Raw genomic sequence first — 19,724 nt, forward strand, 5'->3', positions numbered from 1 at the left:
TCCTGAAATATGTAACATGGGGGAGAGCTGAGTTATTGCTTTAATTCTATGGAGAGGGGCCTGTGTCACCTAGTTTGAAATCTTTACCAGTGCCCTAAAACCTGGTCTCCAAAGCCTGTCACTATTTTGCCTGTAACGAAGACCTAAAGTCCGAATTTGGCCCACAGATGCCCATGTATTGCGTGTATGTTAGTTGTCATTTAATAATTTCACATACAAATTGAGCTCTCTGGAACTTGGCCAGCTCTGCTGACCCCGTTGCACCTTCACACGTGGCATCAAACACAAGTACAGATCAGAGGCTGCTTCCTTCAAAGGGAACTGCAGCTCACCAGGTCTGGCTCCTTCATTTGTGAACCATCAGGCTCCAGATTTGCAACATGACCCTCACCTCTCTAGCTTCGTCCTTTGCCTCATATCCTCACACCCTGCACTGTGTGTGTCCTCTCCAACCCTCCTCCATGCTGAGTCCCTCTGTAATGTTTTTGCCTTTTTCTTCCTTCAACAGCATCCCTGTGCCAGTCGGGGAAGACCCACTACACCAGGGGTGTCCAAACTTTTTTCAACGGTTTTCACCAAGGGCCATATGCGGTAAAATACACAAACAGCCCGGCCACTCACTCGAGGTGAAGGATGTATTGCCTCTCCTGGTTTTATTTAAGTAAACTAAATATATTTTTGGAATTTGCTGCGGGCCAATAAAAAATGGATCGCAGGCCGCAGTTTGGACACACCTGCACTACACAGATGTGTCTCTACCATCCCGATGTCATCAACACACCTACTCTGAGCTGGCACAAGATATAGAGGTAAGAAGCCAGCCAGCCTCTGCCCTCCCTGGACTCACAATCCTGTAGGGGACAAACAGACAAAAACTAGCCACTTGTACTCATGTACTCCCCTAGAAGGACTGGGGGCCTAATAGCCATTAGAGTGTCTTCACTCTGTGTTCCCAGCATCTAGAACTAGGCAGTTAGGGGCACAGTAAATGGCAGCTTCTTTTTTGAAGGTAGTTTTATGAGTTTACAAAAGTGTTTTCTACATACTTGCTACAAAAATTTCAAAGGTCATTACATAACAGTAGGCTATTAAGTGAAAGGAGGACGTGTACTTTTCCCAGCATGTTCTTATCCTGTTCCTCAGTGGGAGCCACTATTAAGTTTTCTGGGTGTTCTTCCGTTCTCTCTATATTCAGATACTCTACACACTATTCTGCATACTAGGCCTTTCTTTTCATTTCATGAGATAATCAATGTCAAATGAAATAATATAATACACACAAAGTATTTAGAATAGAGCTCAGCACAGTCAACTACTTTTTTTTTTTTAGCACATTATAGATAGCTTCCTTAAACTTTTATTATCCAAATCTTTTATTACCCCAAGCTGAGGGTAGGAAAGTCCCTGCAGGAACTCCATCTTGGGGAATATGGGTGATATGTGTCCTCTAAGGTTAAGGGTGGTTAATCTAACCAAAACCAAGTGAAAAGGCATACAGCTGTTTGGAAGATGGGGATCGGATAAAAGTAACCTCCCCATCCTTTGCTGAGAGCTGATTGGTGACTTCCAATCATCAAAGGTAGGGATAGGGCTGAGACCAGGGCTGCAAAGGCCCTCCCATTACCTGATCCAGGCCTGAGACTCCTGAGCCCTGTGAGGCAAGGCTTCTCTTGCTTACCCAGCCTGGCGACTGGGTAGGTGGGGGAGGTGCTGCTCAGGCCTGATGCTGATCTCTCCTGACAGCTGCTCCAAAGGCTGGCAGGGCAGGCAGGTGGGGGAAGGGACCAGATTTAAAGGTCTAGCTGCCCTGTCCCTTGCCAGACGTGAGGCAGACACTGGTGAGCATCTTCTAAAAGGTCATGGTGCTCACGCATATGAGCGGTCAGAAACCTCTATGCCCTGATTTTCACTTCTTGGTACTATGAATACCACTGGTCCTCATTTCTGCTTCCACTTCACAGGATGCCAGGGAGACTAGTGGCACCCAGCATGCGATTTCGACACCTGACCCCTGGCTACTTCCGGGTGCTACAGGTAAGTACCCCTAACCAATGGCTTTTGACACCGACCCCTTTCTCCCCCTACCGTGGATGGGTTGTTGCCTCCCACAGCCAAGCCAGGCTGTCACGTTCCCTGCTGCCTGAGCAGCCAGGGCCCAGATGGGCAGTGAAGCGAAAGGGATTGGAGTGGAATCTCCCTAGGGCAACGATGACAGCCACACCTCCTTCACCCAGCTGTACCTTCTGAGCCCTTTCCCACCCCCACCTCCAACCTTCCTTGAAGTCTCAACTGACCCCTCAGGCGGACCCTCTGTACATTCACAGATGCAGGTAGCTGGGGAGCTGAAGGCAGAGCCCAGGAATCCACTGCCTGGGATTGCGGCTACACTGCTGGCTGTCCTCGGGCTAGGTGGCTCCTGCTATGCTGTCTGGAAGATGGTGGAGCAACAGCCGCCACCACAGACCCCATGAGGAAGTGGGCAGCCTCTCACTTGGGCCCTTGGGGGTCGCTAACTCATCAGGGGCTGCAATCTTGGGACTATCTTCATTGGAAGCAGGACAGTATAAACCAGATCCTACTCCCCACTCCTCCCCACTGCACCTGGGCTCCACCTGGGGGCTCCAACTCGCATGTCAGGACCCCTGTGGGAAGGCAAGGTTTCAAAGCTGGACCAAGTGGGGAAGAGACACCCTGGGCCCTGTCACAAGAGTAGCAAAGAAACCCTTACAGGGCAGGAGTTTGGGGGTGGGGGTTGCCTGGAAGTTAGGGAGTCAGAAGCAAGCCCTCTTTGTCCAGTTCCTTTATTCAAGGGGGAAGGCACTCAGAAGAGGCCATCCACTCCCCAGACCCAGGGCCAAAAGAGGTTGGCACAGCCTCTCCCAGCCTAGCCCTACACCACTGTCCATGGGCAGCTCCTCTGCCTTGCATCCTCAGGCCATGTCAGGTAGATGTGTCCATCTCAGGGACGTCAGTGGATACTTCTGTGGGCACTGCCAGCCGCTGGGGGGGCACGTAGGAACCCATACCTGCTGCCCTCTCGGCCTCTTCCTGACTGTAGGGCTCCACGCTCAGCTGCTTTAGCCTGGGAGAAAGAAAAGGAGTTGTGAGCTGACCAGATGCGAGCCCTGTCCGCCTGGCATCCATCCATCAATCATCTCCTTATTCCCTCATACCTTTTCTTGTGGTCTTTGGATCGGAAGTGGGTCTTCAGGTTGGCAGAATCGATGAAGTACCTCCTGTAGCGATGGGGGGTTGGAGGAGAGGGAGGAGATCATTGATGCCTCTCAGTTACGTCTATCTCCCTGACCCTAGCTCATTTCATGACGTCAAGCTCCGGTTCTAAAGGGACTGGAGGCCGGCAGACCCCCGCGTCCCAAAGAGGAGACCCCGTGCGCTCCGGGGCCCGGAATTCACAGCCCTGGCCCATACCACGGACAACTTCTCCTCCCTAGGCCGGGCCGGACCGGGACTTACGCGCAGGCCAGACAGCGATACACGCCGCCCCCTGGGAGATCGGGATCGGGCTCAGCGCCCGGGTCTGGCCGGGGCCGTACGGAACCCTGGGGCCGCAGCTCGCGGTGAATCTCATCCAGGTCCGGCCGCCGCCGCTTCGCCTTCATCTGGCGGGCGAGGGAATGCGCTCGATGTGCGCCAGTACGGCGGGAACGACCCATGGCTGGTGACAGCAGGGCCAGGGGACCCAGCGTGGAGTTGGGAGCACACGTGTGGGCGCTTCCGGACTGTTCGATGATGTCACACGACGCCCGGGGGCGGGGCAGGCTTGGGCCGACGGCCGCTGATGACGTCACTTGCGCGGGCCGCACCTTGAGCGACCTCAGGCGGCCATCGATGTCAGTTCCGGAACTCTGGGCAGGGCCCAACGAAGTGTCCCAACCTGTGGGCGTGAGGAGGCCCCGCTTACAGTGGCTGGGGAGGGGCCGCGTGGTTCGTGTCCTGGGGGGAATCCCGGAGCACCCTGCCTCCCTGCCTGTGCCGCCCTGTACCACCTATCTCAGCGTCATCTTCTGGCCCTATCATTCCTTCTTGGTTCCCACATCTTAGACTCCGCGGTGTGGGTGGAATGTTTTAAGGATCTCCAGGAGGCAGAGGAAAGTGTCTGTGATGTGAATAAATTAAATGAAAAAGGGATGCCAGCCCCCAGAGGGCTTCCCGAGGTACCTCCAGTCCCGGACAAAGCCCACGCCATTTCTCACTGCTCCCCATTGATTCCCTTGGATCTTTATCCTCCATCCACCCCCGGCCAAATCTGTGAGGGAGAGGGTGTTCCTCGCCCGAGTTCACAGTGCTCAGGCATCGCGGCAGACTCAAGAGGGACCAGCTCCTCCCACAAGAAAAGGAGGTACTCAGAGAAGGACCCCCCACCTTGGCCCACTTTCTCTGAGCCCTAGCCTCCCAGGCCTGGGCCGGCAGCAAAGGCAAAGAGAGACACGGCCTACGTGTTGTGTGCTCAGAGTGGCGAGAGAACCAGAGAAGACTTTTCCCATTCACTGCCTTCCAAGCGGACCAGAGGAGCTCAGCAATAATTCAGGGACTCCAGTTCTTTGGAACCTGTTGCCAGGAAACAGGGAGGTAGGCACGTGCATCCCTGGGGAGAGGAATCAGTTTCCAGCGCAGACAAAACAGTGAAATGTAAGCTGGAGCCACTGACTGAGGGTCTTGGGATCTTCCCACACCAGTTCACAGAGGCTAAGTGGGGACATACAGCAGAGCCCTGCTAAGGGTACAGCTGGTGTGGTTACAGTCACAGAGGCACCAGTGTGGGTCCTGGGCACAAGGACTTTGGAAATGGACTTTGTGAATGGAAGAGGACTTTTCTGGAAACATTCCAAGAGATCAAATTCAAGAACTCCTAGGCCTCCGTAGAAAGAGATGTCTTCATTATTCTTGGCCAATATGGGTCATGCCAAGGGGCTAAGATGGAATAAGCTTGCTCTGTCCCACCCCCACGCCAGACTCTTTTGGATCGGTTCACTTGCCGGGCACTGTGCCAGCTGGGGAGGCTGGTGCATCTTTAATGCAGTCACCTGATCCCTGGGACAGGCTCTTGGCCTCACCAAGTTCCTGAAGCTAGACCCACTGGGTGCCCACTGAGCCACTGCCTTCCTGTGCCTGGGTGCCAGGCCCGTTTTCCCTGCCGCCATGAACCAGGCCTTCTGGAAAACCTACAAATCCAAAGTGCTACAGACCCTGAGTGGGGAATCTGAGGAGGACCTGGCAGAGGAGGTGGGTACCATCCATGCTTGCTGGGTGGGGCCTGGGAAGGGCAGCAGGAGTGAAAGGTACAAAGAACGGCAAGGCGCAGGCTCAGAAAGAGAGAGAGGCACATTTTGTAAGAGCAATCAGCACATTCAGGGACGACAAATGGCATGGCGCAGTCTCAGAAAGTCCGGAGGTTCAAGAAAACTGAGAAAGAAGAGAAGACTTGGGGGGGCCACTAGAGGAGTGGTCACTGTCTCCAGAGTTCTCCAAGGTTGCCACATGGAAGAGATCCTTCTAGGTTCAGTGGGCAATGGCCACACAGGTACACTCAGCTCGACAAGGCTTTCTAATAGGCAGAGTTGAGCAGAAATGGGATGGCTTACCTTGAGGGGAAGTGAGCTTTCTGGTACTAGAGGTAGGTAAAGTGACACTTGTACTCTGAGGGTCACTGGAACAGCATCAGATCAGAGCCACCCTTGGACCATGTTTGTCCTGACATTAAAAAACCTGAAAAGGCTCTGAAACAGTCTTACATCTAGAAGCTGTGATAAGTGGCAGTTGCGCAAACAGAAGTGGCAGAGGCAGGAACGCATTCTGTGGCGTGTGTGTATGTGTGTATGTCTAGACAGGTTGTTGTCCAGGGTTGGACATGTGTAGAAATATTTGTGGGTCAGTATTAGGATTGACATCCATGTGGAATTCCCAGTGAAGGTGTATGTGCAGGTGTGAACTCGGTATAAATATTTTCAGGTATGTACAATTTGGGCAGAAATCTATGCCCGTATGCCTCTGTTCAGGATTAGCCAGTGTTTGGTTTGTATGGTGTGAGTATTTGGGTGTGTGTGTACATCTGTGCCTTGGTGTCTGTGGATAGGTGGAGAGGTTGTGTGTGCTCCATGTGGGCCCCTGTGCAGCTGTCTGCAGTTGTTTAGGTGCACAGGTGTGAATGGTAGAATTGTGTATGTGTCCTTGTGTAGGTGCCTCACAGCAGGTACAGCTACATACAGGTGAAGACATGTAGCCATGTGGAGCGTGCTCATGTACATATGTCTACATTAGTGTACATACCCATGTCTACATGGTTTTGGGTGTGTACGGAAGTGTCGGTGGGTGGGCAGGTGTGTGTCCACACAGTGTCTGCAAAGGGTTTCTGTGCAGGTAATGTGTGGGACTGGTAGCTTTGTGTAGAGGCATACCTGTATGCATTGGTGGAGGGCATGAGGGGACTAGGTGTGTATTTAGTTCTGTGGAGTTTGGGGTGCCTGGTTTGTGTGTACCAGGCTGGCCGTGGGGGAGGGAGTTGCCATTCCTCTGGGGCCTCTCTCATGCAGAGTGGGGATCTTGTGTCCCAGAGGGAGACCCCAGCATTAGCGGAGTCTGAGATGGCAGAACAGACTCCTGAAGCCTTCAATCCCATGACACAGCTGGCCCGCCGGGTGAGTTCTCCCTCCTTCCAAAGCACTCCTGGGGAGATTGGCAGAGACTGCTGTGGGGTCCTGGGAGGTGGTGCCGTGGTCCCTCCCTGACTCTCAGCCCCTCTCCTAGGTTCAGGGGGTCGGGGTGAAAGGTTGGCTGACAATGTCATCTCTGTTTAACAAAGAAGATGAAGATAAGTTGCTGCCACCGGATCCCTGTGCTGACCAGTATGTGTGTGTTTGGGGGGGCGGGGCATATTCTGGAATAGGCCTGGGATCCCCTTCTCCATGTCCTTTCTATCTGGTCTGTTTCTCTGTCTTTTGGACCATAGAGGGCTGGGATGGGCCAGCCCTTGGCTGTTCCCATTTTTCTCAGCAGGAAAGAGGCCAAAGTCGTATCTCTGGAAGATTAGGTTAGATCTCAGGAGGAATTTACCAGCTGTTGGGTCTGAGGTGCTAGAAGGTATTATGGGCTCTCTCTCCCTATCCATGTGGTAGGGGTTATCTTCCTAGAATCAGGGAACCCAGGAGAAAACCTTTAGACGTTTCGAACAGAAGGTTGTCCAGATCAGTGGTTTCCAAATACTGGTCTAAACCCTCATCCTCCCAGGGAGCTTGTGACAAACAAATTTCCAGACTCTCCTTCAAAGATTCTGCTTCAGCAGGTGTGGGCTGAGGCCTGGAATCTAGATTTTCCGCAAGTTCCCTGAGGACGTAAGGCACACCAGTTGAAGAACCAGTCTTAGCAGGTCTTTGCTGCTGGGGGTTAAGGGGTTGGACCCAGGGCCTCAGTCTTCCTCCTAGCTCTATCTCTGGCACACCCTCCATCTCTGCCCCTTCCTCCAGGCTAGTCACAACTCTCCCTTTGACAGTCCCCTGTTCCTTTCTCCCCTAGGGCTTCCTGACACCCATCTCTATTCCCAGCTTATCATTTCTCTCCCCCAGCTCTTGTGGGGCTCTTCCTCAGACTTGAGGTCCCACCTCGAGCCCTTACCCCACATCTCCGAGTCCCCCTTCCCCTAAACCTCTAAGCCTTTTCTCCTTCCCTTGGGGTCGCTCTATCCATCCTCCCCCCTCACTTTCCTTGCATCCTAGAACCGGACCGTCCCCACCCCACTTCCTTCCTAAGGGTCCACCTTTGGCTTTCTGGACCACCACTTCCGGAATCTGACCCCTTCCCCCTCCCCTGGGACCTAGGCCCTCCCCCGTTTCATGCATCGTTGGGCCCCGCCCCTTTCTCAGGTCTCCACCCCCAGCTTCCCAGACCTGGTGCTTCTGGCTTCCCTCACCTGGCCTCGCCCCTCTCTCGGAGTCCCTGCCCTAAGCCCTAGACCCTGGCTCTCTCTCCAAGGATCCTGATCCCAGCCCCCTCTTCCCAGACCCCCTCACCTAATCCCCTGACCCTGTCCCACCCCAGTCACCTTTCCCAGTGCCTCTGAGCCCTCCTCTTGCCTCTAGGTCCTGACCTGCTCCCTGTCCGGGCCTTTCCAGTCACCAGACATCGCCCGGGCTCCCCTGGCCCCAATCCTGGTCCCTTGACCCCATCGCCTCCTTTTCGTCCTCTCTGGGGCCTCCTGCCTGCCCCTGACCCCGCCTGTTTCCCGCAGCCCGCTGGCGGCGCCGCCCTCCTCGCAGGCGACGGCGGAGGCGGAGCCGCGCGGGGCCGGATTCTGGGACGTGTTCGCCAGCAAGTGGCAGCAGCCACAGTCGGCGGCGGCGTCCATGCTGCGCGGCGCCGAACCCACCTCGGAGCCTGACCCTGAAGCCGGGGACGAGGCCGCGGAGGAGGCCACGGCGGCGGAGGCCGATGCGGCGGCTGGCTTCAAGTGGGGCTTCCTCACCCACAAACTGGCAGAGATGAGGGTGAAGGCCGTGCCCAAGAGTGACTAGCCGGACGGCCGACCTGGGTGCCCGCTCCTCCCCATAAAAACCCTGGCCGCATAGCCTGTGTGACCGCGTACTTTTGTCGGGACAGCGGGGAAGGCTGCTTTGGGGTGGGCAACCTCAGGGTGGGCTCCAGGCATCCTCCTCTCTCCCCCACAAACAACGCAGAGAGAAAACGACCTGAGACAGCCGATTATCAGGATAGATTGTGTGAGATTTAGGGTACCACTTTCCTGGAAGCTGGAAAACACCACAGGACGGACTCCATCGCTCTGTCCAGCCTCTTTTAATTCGACAAACGTTGCTTGTGGTCCTACTGTGTGCACCTTCCCTGTATTAGGACGTCAGAGACTAACGAGGGAACTCAGACTACCACACAAGGTGACAACTGAGGCTCAAAAATAGGGCTGCAGTTGAGAGCTCAGGGGAGATGACGCCGACTGGGGAATTCAGGAATTCCTGAGGGACAATGAACGTGTAATCTAAGAAAGGACGAGTAGAGAGAAAGGGAAGGTAACCCAGGCAAAGGGAGGAGGACCGTGAACGAAGACTTAGAGGTGCAAACGTGTGAGGGAAACAGGTGACTTGGTGTGTGATTGAGGGAAAGGAGGACAGTGGTATATGTGAGGCTGCGGGTTGGCAAAATCCCTGTTTGAAAGATCCCTTTTATTGTCCTCAATTTTGGATGCCCCGTATCTCAGCCCTTCACACCTAGTAACCAAAAGGGGGCAACAAAGCTCCGGGAATGGGGGCCTTCTTAGGCGCCGGTGGGCCCCAGATTTCTAGAGCAGGCCCCCCCCCTAGATTCCCCCAAAGGCACTATCCCCCGCTTGCTCGCGGCTCCAGTTTGGACCGCCCTGGGGGCTGGTGGTCGTAATAGTGTGAATACCTACTAATTCAGGGGTGGTTGCTTATAGCAGCTATCGTTTATTGAGCCGTCCTATGTGCTGGGTACATTGCCATGAGCTTGATGACCATTTAAAAAATATTCTGATCACTGAGGGGTGCAGCTGCAGTCCAGAGAGCTTAAGTGCTCTCCCAGTCATCCTGGAACTCACTCCAAAACCCACACAGCTCGCCACGCAAGCCGTCCCGCCGCTTTCCTCAACATCGACCTCACGACTCGTTTAAATAACGTTTTTACTTTATTCAGCAGGTTCTCTGAATTCCCAGCCCATCCTTCACTCCCCAGACCCGGTCACGAGGCCATCCCCTCCCTCTCCGCCGTCTGTGCTGGGAAAGGGCCTTCGGAATAATTTTGTCCTATGCCCCCATGGTTCACTTGGGTAAGCAGAGATTCAGAAGGGTAGGCTCGCCCACAGGCACCCATCGCGTCCGAGGCAGGGCGTCCCTGCCCGGGTCCAGCCCCGCGATCACCCCCTACCCCTCTCCCGGCCCCAGACTTCCCGGGAGCCCGCTCCGGAGCGGCCACGGTCACACCTCTGACTCGCGCGGCGGGCCGCGGGCGCGCTGACAGCCGTACAACCACTGGATGACGCGCGCGTTGCGTTCCACCACCGACACCGGGGGGCGCCCGTCCCGCGCGGAGCCCCCCGCCTCCGAGCTGCCGCCGCCACCTCCCGCACGGTCCGAGCGATTTGTGCCGCCATCGCTGGAAGTCCAGTCGCTGGCGTCCCCGGAGCCGGGCGGCGGGGACGTTCCGGGTTGAGGGCTGACGTCGGCGCCCCAGCTTTGCGGAGAGAAACGCTCGGCGCCCAGCACCTCCACCAGCGCGCGCTCCAGGCCGCAATAGTTAAAGAAGCGCTCCTTCTCTGACAGGGGCAGCGAGCACGTGGGGCACAGCGCCCGCTTTCCCGCCGCGTCCGGGGCATCTTGGGGCGCGACCCAACCCCCAGGAGCCGTGGGTCGCTCCGTTGGGCCCGGGCTGCTCGAGGCGGCGTCTCGCGGGGTGCCCAGGAAGAGGCGCCGCACCAGTCCCTGGCCCTTGGCGTTCTCTTTGTTCACCGAAGCCTTGCAGTCCCGCTTCTGGCGGTAGAAGATGAGGGAGTCCGGCCTTGGCAGTCGCCTGCCGCTACCCCGGCGGGCTGGCCTGGGCGTCCTGGGCGATGCAGGGGGCCCCAGCTCATTGCAGGGGTGTGGTGTAAGCGGCCCAGGACCCCCGCGCAGAGCTGGCTCCTGGCGTCGCGCTATCACCTGGTGCGTCTTGACATACTTGGCTTTGTCGGCCTCCAGTCTCTCTACCGCGCTGGGGGTCCGTCCCCTGGACTGGGTCGAGGGAGAGGCCAAGAGCATCTTAGCAGAGTTGGGCAGGACAGTGCCCCATAAGCCACTGGAGGTAGGCAGCTAGTTGTTTCTGAGAGCAATTGGCTAAGGCTCTCCAGGGCCTGCAAGGAAACAGCAATGGTCACGGGGAGAATAGATGTCCCTGCTCCTCTCCTGCAGTCATTCCTAGGAAGCAGATCAGCATCCACCCCTCCCCCATCCAAGTCAGCTGGTGCCATGCCCAGGGGCAGAGGCTCAGACTATCCCTTCCCCCCCACTCTCAAAGATAGTGGGCAGGGGCTCCCTAGCTACCCAGAAATATATGCGCCTTTGAGAATGCCATGCCAAGCCGGCATCAATATGAAGGACACTTGAAAAAGGAAATTGGGCTGGTCCCGGCCCAATTCCCGAAAGTGGCCTCAACCGGAAAAAATACCTCTTCCCAACCCAGCAACTTGAAGTCCAAGACAAGGAGGCTTCCCAGCCACAGGCTGGCTCCAGGGGTCCCACCCTTCCCGCCCCCAAGCACCGAGGTCAGGGATATAACCACAGGGTAGGAGCCTCCAGTAATTGTAGCCAACTGCCCTGCCCAGGCCCAGCAGGGCCATTGGGAAGGAGAGGGCGGTGGTCACCAGGTCATGTCAGCCACCACAGCTCTGTGCCCTGCCAAGGGAATTCCACAATGCCCAAATATAAACATCACCTTATCTACCTCTGCAGTTCCATTTTGTAGAAGGGGACATTGGCCCAGAGAGGAGGGGGCTTGCTCAAATCTTACTGAGTTAGGGGCCTGGACTGGGACTCAGGTTTCCTGCCTTACAGTCCAGAACTGGTTCAGACTGGATCACTCACGTGCCTATCAGAACATCCCTCTTTTTTCTTTGCTTGTATTCCTGCCACTATAAAACCGAGCAATTTCCATGAGAGAAGGGCCTCTCACCTTACTAAAAATGTTTCTTCCACTAATTCTTCCCAAAACTTACACTCCCAAAAATCTGCCCTCAGGGTCCCTGCCCCCTTCTTATCCTGAGACCCATGACCCTTCTTCACCTCCCTTCTGCAGGGGCAGGGGGCCAGAAGGGGTTGTAAATCAAGAGCGGACAGTTCCCTTGGCAGTAACAGAATGGGCCACCCACACGGCTCACAACACCCTACCCTACTCCTGTCCCCTTACCCCCACCCCCAAATCCTCCATTCATCTGAGAGAGATAAGTTAGTTCTGGGGGCTGAAGGGACCTCAGGTCTGGAGGCCAGGAAGGAGCAGAACTTATCAGGCATGGAGGTAAGGGAGCCCCAGTGAGGGGCCATGAGGCAGAGACCTGTCAACCTCAGCACAACCTGTTCAACTTTACACACACACACACACACACACACACACACACTCCTACCCATCTAGTGTCTGGCAAGCCCGCCCATAGGTAAGTGGTGGCTGGGAACCCAGGCAGCAAGGAGAGCCTGACAGTGCCCTCCTTCCTGGCTCCTATACCAGGCAATAGGTCAGAGTCCAAGGTCCCAGGAGGGCACTGTGCTTGTCTCATCTCATGGGTACCCTCACATCCCTTCCTCCCCTCCGCCTCTTCCCAGCCCCAAGCGCGAGGCTATAAAAAGAGCCTAAACATAGGAATCAAAATAGTCTGCTGTCCACTGTCGCTCCCCTGCCTCTGCGCTGGCCTTGATGCCCAACCACAGATGATCCGTCCTAGATGCCTGGCACACATGCTTGTGCCCTCTATCCCTGCGTCCCCTTTCTCCCAGTCCTGGGGTTAGTGGTCCAAACTTTGCCAAAGGCTTCGCTCTGGACACAGGCTGGGGGACTGTGCTCACTGGCCTTGTGCCAGCCTCCCTGCCCTTGGTCCCTGGGTGCCCTCCCACCCCAGCCCTGGCTGGGCTCAGGATGTACTCACCTCTGGGTTGGGGAGGCTACATGCAGGGGTCCCGGGGCAGGGCCAGACTGAGGGCAGGAGGGACAGCAGGGACTAGAAGTAACTTTGGTGGCAGCCAAACCTCACTCTCCACAGGAAAAGCCAGAGAGAGCCTCCACCTACCCCAGATTAACCCTTGCCTTCCTGACCCAGAGCCTGGCCTCTGTTAACTCCTTCCTGGTCACAGTCTCAGTGTTGGAGAGGGCCTATGGACCAGGTCCAGCTCCTTTCTTTTACAGATGGTCACACAGGCCCGGACAGGTAAAGTGATTTGCACGAGGTGCAGTGAGCTTGGGGCACAGCCAGGACCCCAAACGAGGTCTCCTGATTCCCAGGCTTCCTCAAGAGGCTTGGGGAGGGGACCTGCTATTCACATGGGGTCAGCCCCCTCTGCTGGGCCTTGGCAACTCCTCTTGGTTGGAACGGGAAGACAGAGCAGGGTTCTAGTTGACTGTGCCTTTTTGCCTCTATAGCAGGCTTAGACCTGTCCTGGTTCCTGTGTGAGGATGATGTCAAGCTGCTCTCCCTGAGGGTGAGGCCAGGAATCTGCAGCCTAAGGGTGGGGACGATGGTGCCGCAGATGTTCAGGGTGAGCCTGTCTCAGCAAGTCTTGGCATGAAGGTCACCGAGGAGCCCAGTGGAGGTACCTCTGCCCAAAGTCCTCTGCTGGCACATGGGATTGGCTGGAGGAGGAGGAAGAGATGATACTGGGGCCAAGCCTGGATCCTTTGGCCTCCTTCCTCCTCTGCCCCAATGTGGGGACTTCTAAAGCTGACAGTTTCTTATCTGGCATCTTCTGTCTCAAGGAGGACCCTGTCCCCACAGTGCAGGTACCAAGAGAGCTCCTCCCCTCTCACCAGCAGGTAAGCTCTGCAGCTCTCAGAACTCAAAGACCCTGCCAAAGGGTCCCTGCTCCTCTCTAGCCTGCACCTTTTCACAAATCCCTTTCCCTCCCTTCTAGCACTTTTTAACGTTGGCAAAGCACAGTCACACCTGTGCTGTCTGATCTCCTCTGTCCCTCCCAAAGATCCTAGACAGGGGGCCGGCCCAGGTGACCACCCTGATGGGTAAGAAAACAGGATTAAGTAGGGAAGAGACTTGCCCAAGACCAAATCCACTTTTCCCACTGCACCTTCTGCCTGTCAAGTAAGGTAATGAATCTGAAACCAGAAGGCCTATCTCTTGGAGATTTTTATTACCTAGTTAAAGGGATTATTATTACTGTTTAAAGGGATTATTATTGTTGTTTTGTCCATGATAGTTCCATATTGCGTTGTTACAGCACTTCACAGAATGCTTTTATGTGCATTATCACAATTCATCCCCAGGACAATCTTTGGGAGATAGGTTTTATTTTCCCCATTTGACAGCGGAAGAGACTGAGGCTCAGAGGTGAAATGGCTGATCCAAGCTCACACGACGAGGAATAATGGCTAACTTTTACTGAGAGATTAATATATGCCAGGCACAGTTCTGAGTACCTTACGCAAAGATTAACAAATGTAATCCTCGAAACAATGCAATGAAATGGGTACTTACATTCTCCTAATTTTATAGGTGAAGGTTGGGGGTGCAGGCCAGTAGCACTGAGATCTGGTCGTGAAGGAGTTAAGCATGGGGGCTGGGCAGGGCCCAGCTGGGCTGCTGTCAATGGCAGGAAACCTGGCCTGTGAAGGAGGGGGAGGAGGGGGCTGTTGTGTCTGACTCCTGATACAACCCCCATCTCTTTGGTCTTAAAGGAGCATCCGGGTTGGGTGGAAGGGCAGAGGGGGCCCCCTTTTCAATTGTCTTCTAGGGACCAAAGACAGATGCTGGGCTACAGAAAGAGGGGATTCAGAAGGAAATGCAGGTGCTGCCCTGGGGCAGCCGCTGGTCTGATGATGGTGCCTAGAAGTGAGCCTGGCTCCTTGCAGAAGTGCTCAGAGTGGGGAGACAGAGCCCCCGCCCTGGGGATGCCCTCTCAGAGGGGGGTGACACAGCTCTGCCCTCAGGATTCTGAGGTGGGGGTGGTCAAGGAGCCTTGCTCTCAGGAGCTCCCAGTTTGAGGGCTGACAGTACCTCATCCCAGGATGCCAGTGGACAGAGACACTCCGCCATGTTGGCAGAGCAGGGCCATGGAGGAGAGGTCGAATTGGATGGGCTTTCTGGGGGAGGGAGCCCTAAAACGGTCTGTGGGAGATGGCGGGAGGAGGGCACTGAGGTGGAGCTGCAGCTGCCTCCTCTGCCTGTCTCTCCGTGATACTTGCTGTGAAGTATCTTTCTGGTTATGGCTCCCCAGAGAGATCCTTAACGTGGCTCCTTCCCGCCCCAAAGCCAGGACCTCAGGGAAGGGGGAGGCCAAATCTGAGAGATGTTTCCTTCCTATTTCCGAGCTCATTCCTGAATCACCTTGAGGATCGATGGGAATGGACCTGAGTCAGAATTAGCTCCTTCCAAGAGAGGGTGGGAATCAGCTCTGGTCAGTGTCGGGAATAATGAGAAGGATCAGCGGGGCCCTTCACATCCAGACCCACATTGTCACAGAGGAGAAACACGTCACCTTCCTCACCAGCCAGCTACAGCCGCCTGGCCATCGCCATGCACACCTCTGCCTGTCTTTGATTCTAACCCTGGTTTACCACTTACTGGCTGAGTGGCCTTTAGCAAGAACTTAAACTCCCTGAGTTCCTTCTGTGTAAGATGGAAATGGTAAGACCAGCTCTTGGGTGGCAGGAAGAAGTGGTGGCCGAAGAAGTAGTGGCTGAGAAAGCACCTGGTGCCTCAAGGTGCTCTTAAATGTTGGATGACTCTGCCTCTTAGCTCTTGCCCTCCACCAACACCTTCCTGACACCTCTGGCCTAAATCTTTTTTTTCTATTCCCACAGTCTCACTCTCAGCTGCTGTCAACAAATCATTTTGAACACTGCTCTGTGTCCTGGGGTCAGCAGATAGGTCAGACATGGTTTTTGCTCCCAGGGAGCTCAGCCTGGGGGTGGGGGTGGGGCAGAGGCTTGGAGAACTGATCACAACTCAAGATGAACAAAGCCAGGGACATGGGTGTGGGGGTGGGGGTGGGGACATTTGTTCTGCCTGGTGTGAGGTGGGAAGCTTTCAAAGAGGAGAGGGTATCTGGACCTGGAAGGGATTTCTGCTGGGGGTGGGATGGGAGGGGGGGGGGATTGGGAGGTTGGAGGTGGTAGTGGGGGGTGGGGTGGGGGAGGGATAGTGAGAACAATAGGCCAAGAGGACAGCAGGAGCCAGGGTGTCAGTGAGGGCAAGAGGCTAGGAAAGGAGCTGGGGGTAGAGGGAGAGAGAGAGAGAGAGAGAGAGGAACTCAGGAGGGTTTAGAGAGAACTTGCGGTACAGAGAAGGGAGGGGTTCTGTGAGGAGATGGGTTCAGTGAGGTGATGGGGACCCTGAGAAAAGACAGGCTCAGAATGAGAGAAGGGGACTCAAGCAGGGGTCTGGGGTTCAGTGAGAGGAGGACAGTTCAGAGAGGGAGGGGCTCAGAACTGGACGTCTGTATTGCCCCAGCACCATAGGAGGAGCCCCCCTCCGCTGGCCAAGTGTGAGTCCCCAGAGAGATTAGAACAGCTATCCTCTCATTCAGGGCTTTCCGTTTCGGAAAGAATCTCAGCCACAACAATAGCCTGGCTCCGCTCTGCCTCTGACGGGGCGGGCCCTGGGCAGAGCCAGGTGCCCAGCACCCACTGCCCAGTAGTCACTGGGGGTGGGGGCTGGGGGTGGGGCAGGAGCCACTAGAGAGAGGGAGGGCAGTGGGATGTGCAGAGGAAGATGTCATTAACCATTTTTTTTCCTGAACACCTAATGAACAATATGAATAAAATAGGATTTCTGCTGTCACAGGGCTTACAGCCAGTGTTCAAATAACAAAACCAACTATATGAACTGAGTGTTTACTATGAGCTGCGCTAAGTGCTTTGTGCTCAGTATGTCACTTCTGACAGAACCATATGTGAAGTGGGTGAGGAAACAGGCAGAGAGAGGTGAAGTGACTCACTGAGGGTCACACAGCTTGCAGATGGAAGAGCTGTGAGTCCAGAGCCTGGCTCCTGGCCACTGAGCAGTATTGCCTGCCTCGATTCTACCGTAGGTCAGGCTGGAGCAATTCTGCTGTCACTAGCCGCTGGCCTCCCTGTCTTGTTGGCCCTGTTGGCTCAGCCTGCTGGACGGAAGCAAGGATGGAAATGGGGGCAGCCCCAATGACCGTCCTCACTCTAGTTCTCATCACCTACAACTTCTGTGACCACACCTTCGTCAGCCTCTCCACCATCTCTACCTTCCACCACTGTCTTCAGCAAGGTGCCTCTAGATAAGTACAAGGAACAAAAAAAGTCCAATCTAGACTTAGTAAAATAGGGGAAAACATGGAAAAGAAACGGGTTTCTCATGGAATACAGTGGCAAGAAATCTGTCCTCTTACCTTGACAAATATATACCTTCATAATGACGTGTTGAAAAATGTTTTTTTTACATAGAGAAAGTCATCAAAATATCAAAGATGACTCAATCTAATTATTATTAAGCACGTATGGTGTTTTGTTAAAGGGCCATCGATGTTGGATGAGTAAGGAAATAATGTGAATAATTAATAAATTATATCTTTATTCTATAAAATTATTTTTCTTGCCTTGATTTCAGCAAAATTACCAATTGTGTTGCTATAATGAAAGGTTTCACATAGGTTGTATTCTATTGATAGTAATGCCTAATTAGATAACCTCTCTTTAGTTTTTTTTTTAGTTTTTTAAAATTTCAATTTGGTGAAACTTCGCTCTCCTGAGGTAGTAGCAGCTAGAATTGAAAATACAATTCTTAAAGCAATACTTACATTTAGAGATGAACTATGAACGTTACATAACATGTTCGAACATTTAAATAGGGTATATATAATCAATTATCATTAACACAGAAAACATCACAGTGTATTGTAATAACATTATATAAAATCCCTATTTCTTATGTCACAGTTTTCACCATCACATACAGCTGGGTCTAGAATCATAACAGTAAACAATTGGCACCATGCTTCTCGCCTATTGTGCCTCGTCTTCATTTACAAATTTAAAAGTAAAATATATTGTTGAACATTGCAGAATGTTCCTTAGCCATCATGTGCTACTATTGCAGATACCATGCTACACACATTGGAACACGAAGTGTAGCAAGAAAATAGATGCTCAGCACTTGCTGGGAAACAATTCTTTGTTGTACACGAATCTCTGGCATTCGTTCTCTGAGAGGAAGGATTTGACAAGTCAATTAATGTGTCGTTTCTCTTACCTAAGTGCTTTCACCACTCGGTCTTCCTTTTCCCCGCCCTCCACACAGCGTGTTTGTAATGTTGGCAGCAGCGCAAACCTTGTGGCACTTGGATGTATAGTCTTTTGTGTTGAGGACGCAGGGCAGTAGACGTGAAGTGTTTGTTTCTATGGGGCTGAAAGGTGCTAGGTCGGAGCAGATGTTGAGGGGTACGTCTTACACTGGGAAGCGTGGAACACTGGGTCCTGAGTGGCAGATGACCATGTGGTCTTCAATAAATGACTTTTGGGGTGTTTCTGATATCAAAGACCCCTTAAAGGGCAGGGGTCCTTCTAGCTAGCCATTTCTAAGGGTGGCAGTGAGCTATAGCCAGGGAGGTGTGTCACGTCGAACTTACCTAACCCTGGGGACCTACACTTTTATATGTGAGGAGGGCAATTCCCACAGAAGGTGGAGGTTGAGAGCTGGGAAGACACCCCAAGGTGGGTGTTCTAACTGCCATTCCTAATATCACCATAGCGTTATAACCAACATCTTGCTTCTACCCCTGGATTATAACTGTCACCTTCTCTGTGATCATCGTCAGCTTCCTGATCATTCTACACTATGAACACCTGCAGTTCTGCCCTTCAGCAATGATTCGTCTTTCTTCTGGCAATCTTACCCTGAGCTTGGCCATCTTTCTCCTGCTCTCAGTCCCTGTGCCCCCAGCGCAGGGTCACTTGACTCAGAGTGGAGCCCTTGACCTAGGCCTGGATCAACAAGCCTATCACACTTCTCTGGCCCCAGTCCTTCATTTAAAGATGGACATGTAACTCAAATCATAGCCCATGAATCTTTTGCTGGGACCTCTAAGAAAAAACTTCTCTCTCTTCCCTGTTGCGCAAGAACTTGGGAAGACAGAGCCCTGAGAGGACAGCCTGCCCAGGACTGAGAGCCCACAGAGTGGTGACAGTGAAAACCAACCCTGATGAGTGGAGCCTCTGCATCTAGTCAGGGAAGCAGCAAATCTATATGTGGTCCTCACAATTGGGTAAACACATTTCCTTTTGGCTTAACCCTATTGGGTAGATTTTTCAGTCACTTACACCGAACTACACCAGAAGGAAGCACACAATTCTCTCCCAAACTAGAGTCACCGTCATCACAGTGCCCATAGCACCGAACCTGTACAACCTTGGTTTGCTCACCATTCCAATCCATCTCCACATGAATTTCCCAGGAATGCTGAGCAGGTCCCTCGAGGCTTGTTGTAAAGCTGGCCTGGAAGGGCATTAGAAGTTCTCATAAGGAGTCAGAATACCAAAGTTCTGGTCTTGACTTTGTCATGAACTCACTCTTGGTCTAGAGCAAGTCACCTTCTCTCTCAAGCCTCCGATTCGGATCTGTTCAAAGGAGGAAAATGCATTAGACCAGTGGTCCCAAATACCACTCCTCGGGTGGATTCCAGTTGGCTTCCTAAAATTTACCTGGGGAGCTTATTAACAAGACGGATGTCAGGACTCCACCCTCGGAGAACCTGAATTAGTAGATCTGGGGTAGAGTCAAGGAGGAAAGAAGATAACACGGGGTCAGACTGATTTAGTGACATGAGTGACCTTACTAGAGATTTTAGATTTTAATGTGTTTTAGTTACCTTTTGCAGCTGAAAGTAGTTCTAATAGTTTGCTTGTTTGGTTGACTAAAACTAGTACTCAGCGTGACCTGTACATTGTCAATGAGGCTGAGGTGCCAGCATTTCCCTGGTTAACGTGTCTAATATCTAAGAAGATAGGAATGCTGGAGATTTATCACATTA

General features: G+C 53.5%; 4 protein-coding genes across 6 annotated transcripts; 2 read left to right on the forward strand and 2 right to left on the reverse strand.

Annotated features, from left to right (window-relative positions):
• Positions 1-1,969: 1,969 nt before the first annotated feature.
• On the forward strand, positions 1,970-2,471 carry ZNF593OS (ZNF593 opposite strand; the record flags this gene model as incomplete). The annotated part of the gene is made up of 2 exons (XM_081055852.1): positions 1,970-2,034; positions 2,325-2,471. The coding sequence occupies exons 1-2, from the start codon at positions 1,990-1,992 to the stop codon at positions 2,469-2,471; spliced, it is 192 nt and encodes a 63-aa protein (XP_080911978.1). The 5' UTR covers positions 1,970-1,989.
• A 319-nt stretch (positions 2,472-2,790) lies between these two features.
• Positions 2,791-3,674, reverse strand: ZNF593 (zinc finger protein 593; the record flags this gene model as incomplete). Its single annotated transcript, XM_081055854.1, has 3 exons — positions 2,791-3,082; positions 3,174-3,236; positions 3,475-3,674. 3 exons carry the CDS (start codon positions 3,672-3,674, stop codon positions 2,941-2,943), a joined length of 405 nt encoding a protein of 134 aa, XP_080911980.1. The 3' UTR covers positions 2,791-2,940.
• LOC308500656 (uncharacterized protein C1orf232) lies at positions 3,313-8,577 on the forward strand. The gene is made up of 4 exons (XM_081055853.1): positions 3,313-5,244; positions 6,552-6,656; positions 6,766-6,863; positions 8,243-8,577. The coding sequence occupies exons 1-4, from the start codon at positions 5,161-5,163 to the stop codon at positions 8,523-8,525; spliced, it is 570 nt and encodes a 189-aa protein (XP_080911979.1). The 5' UTR covers positions 3,313-5,160; the 3' UTR covers positions 8,526-8,577.
• A 1,071-nt stretch (positions 8,578-9,648) lies between these two features.
• FAM110D (family with sequence similarity 110 member D) lies at positions 9,649-19,311 on the reverse strand. 3 transcript variants are annotated; one of them, XM_081055764.1, is made up of 2 exons: positions 19,117-19,311; positions 9,649-10,864 (listed from the first exon to the last, which is right to left on the reverse strand). In XM_081055764.1, the coding sequence occupies exon 2, from the start codon at positions 10,770-10,772 to the stop codon at positions 9,954-9,956; it is 819 nt and encodes a 272-aa protein (XP_080911890.1). In that variant the 5' UTR covers positions 10,773-10,864; positions 19,117-19,311; the 3' UTR covers positions 9,649-9,953. The 3 variants fall into 3 exon arrangements, with proteins under 3 accessions (XP_080911890.1, XP_080911889.1, XP_080911891.1); XM_081055763.1 differs by lacking the exon at positions 19,117-19,311 and adding an exon at positions 12,647-12,756; XM_081055765.1 differs by lacking the exon at positions 19,117-19,311 and adding an exon at positions 11,179-11,250.
• Positions 19,312-19,724: the final 413 nt, after the last annotated feature.

Source organism: Rhinolophus hipposideros (assembly GCF_964194185.1).
Source record: "Rhinolophus hipposideros genome assembly, chromosome: 8".
NCBI lineage: Eukaryota > Metazoa > Chordata > Mammalia > Chiroptera > Rhinolophidae > Rhinolophus > Rhinolophus hipposideros.

Coding starts and splice junctions, on each gene's coding strand:
- FAM110D (XM_081055764.1), bottom strand. CDS start 10,772: ATGCTCTTGGCCTCTCCCTCGACCCAGTCCAGGGGACGGACCCCCAGC.
- LOC308500656 (XM_081055853.1), top strand. CDS start 5,161: ATGAACCAGGCCTTCTGGAAAACCTACAAATCCAAAGTGCTACAGACC. Junction 5,245..6,551: donor AGGAGGACCTGGCAGAGGAG/GTGGGTACCATC, acceptor TCTCTCATGCAG/AGTGGGGATCTTGTGTCCCA. Junction 6,864..8,242: donor CCGGATCCCTGTGCTGACCA/GTATGTGTGTGT, acceptor TGTTTCCCGCAG/CCCGCTGGCGGCGCCGCCCT.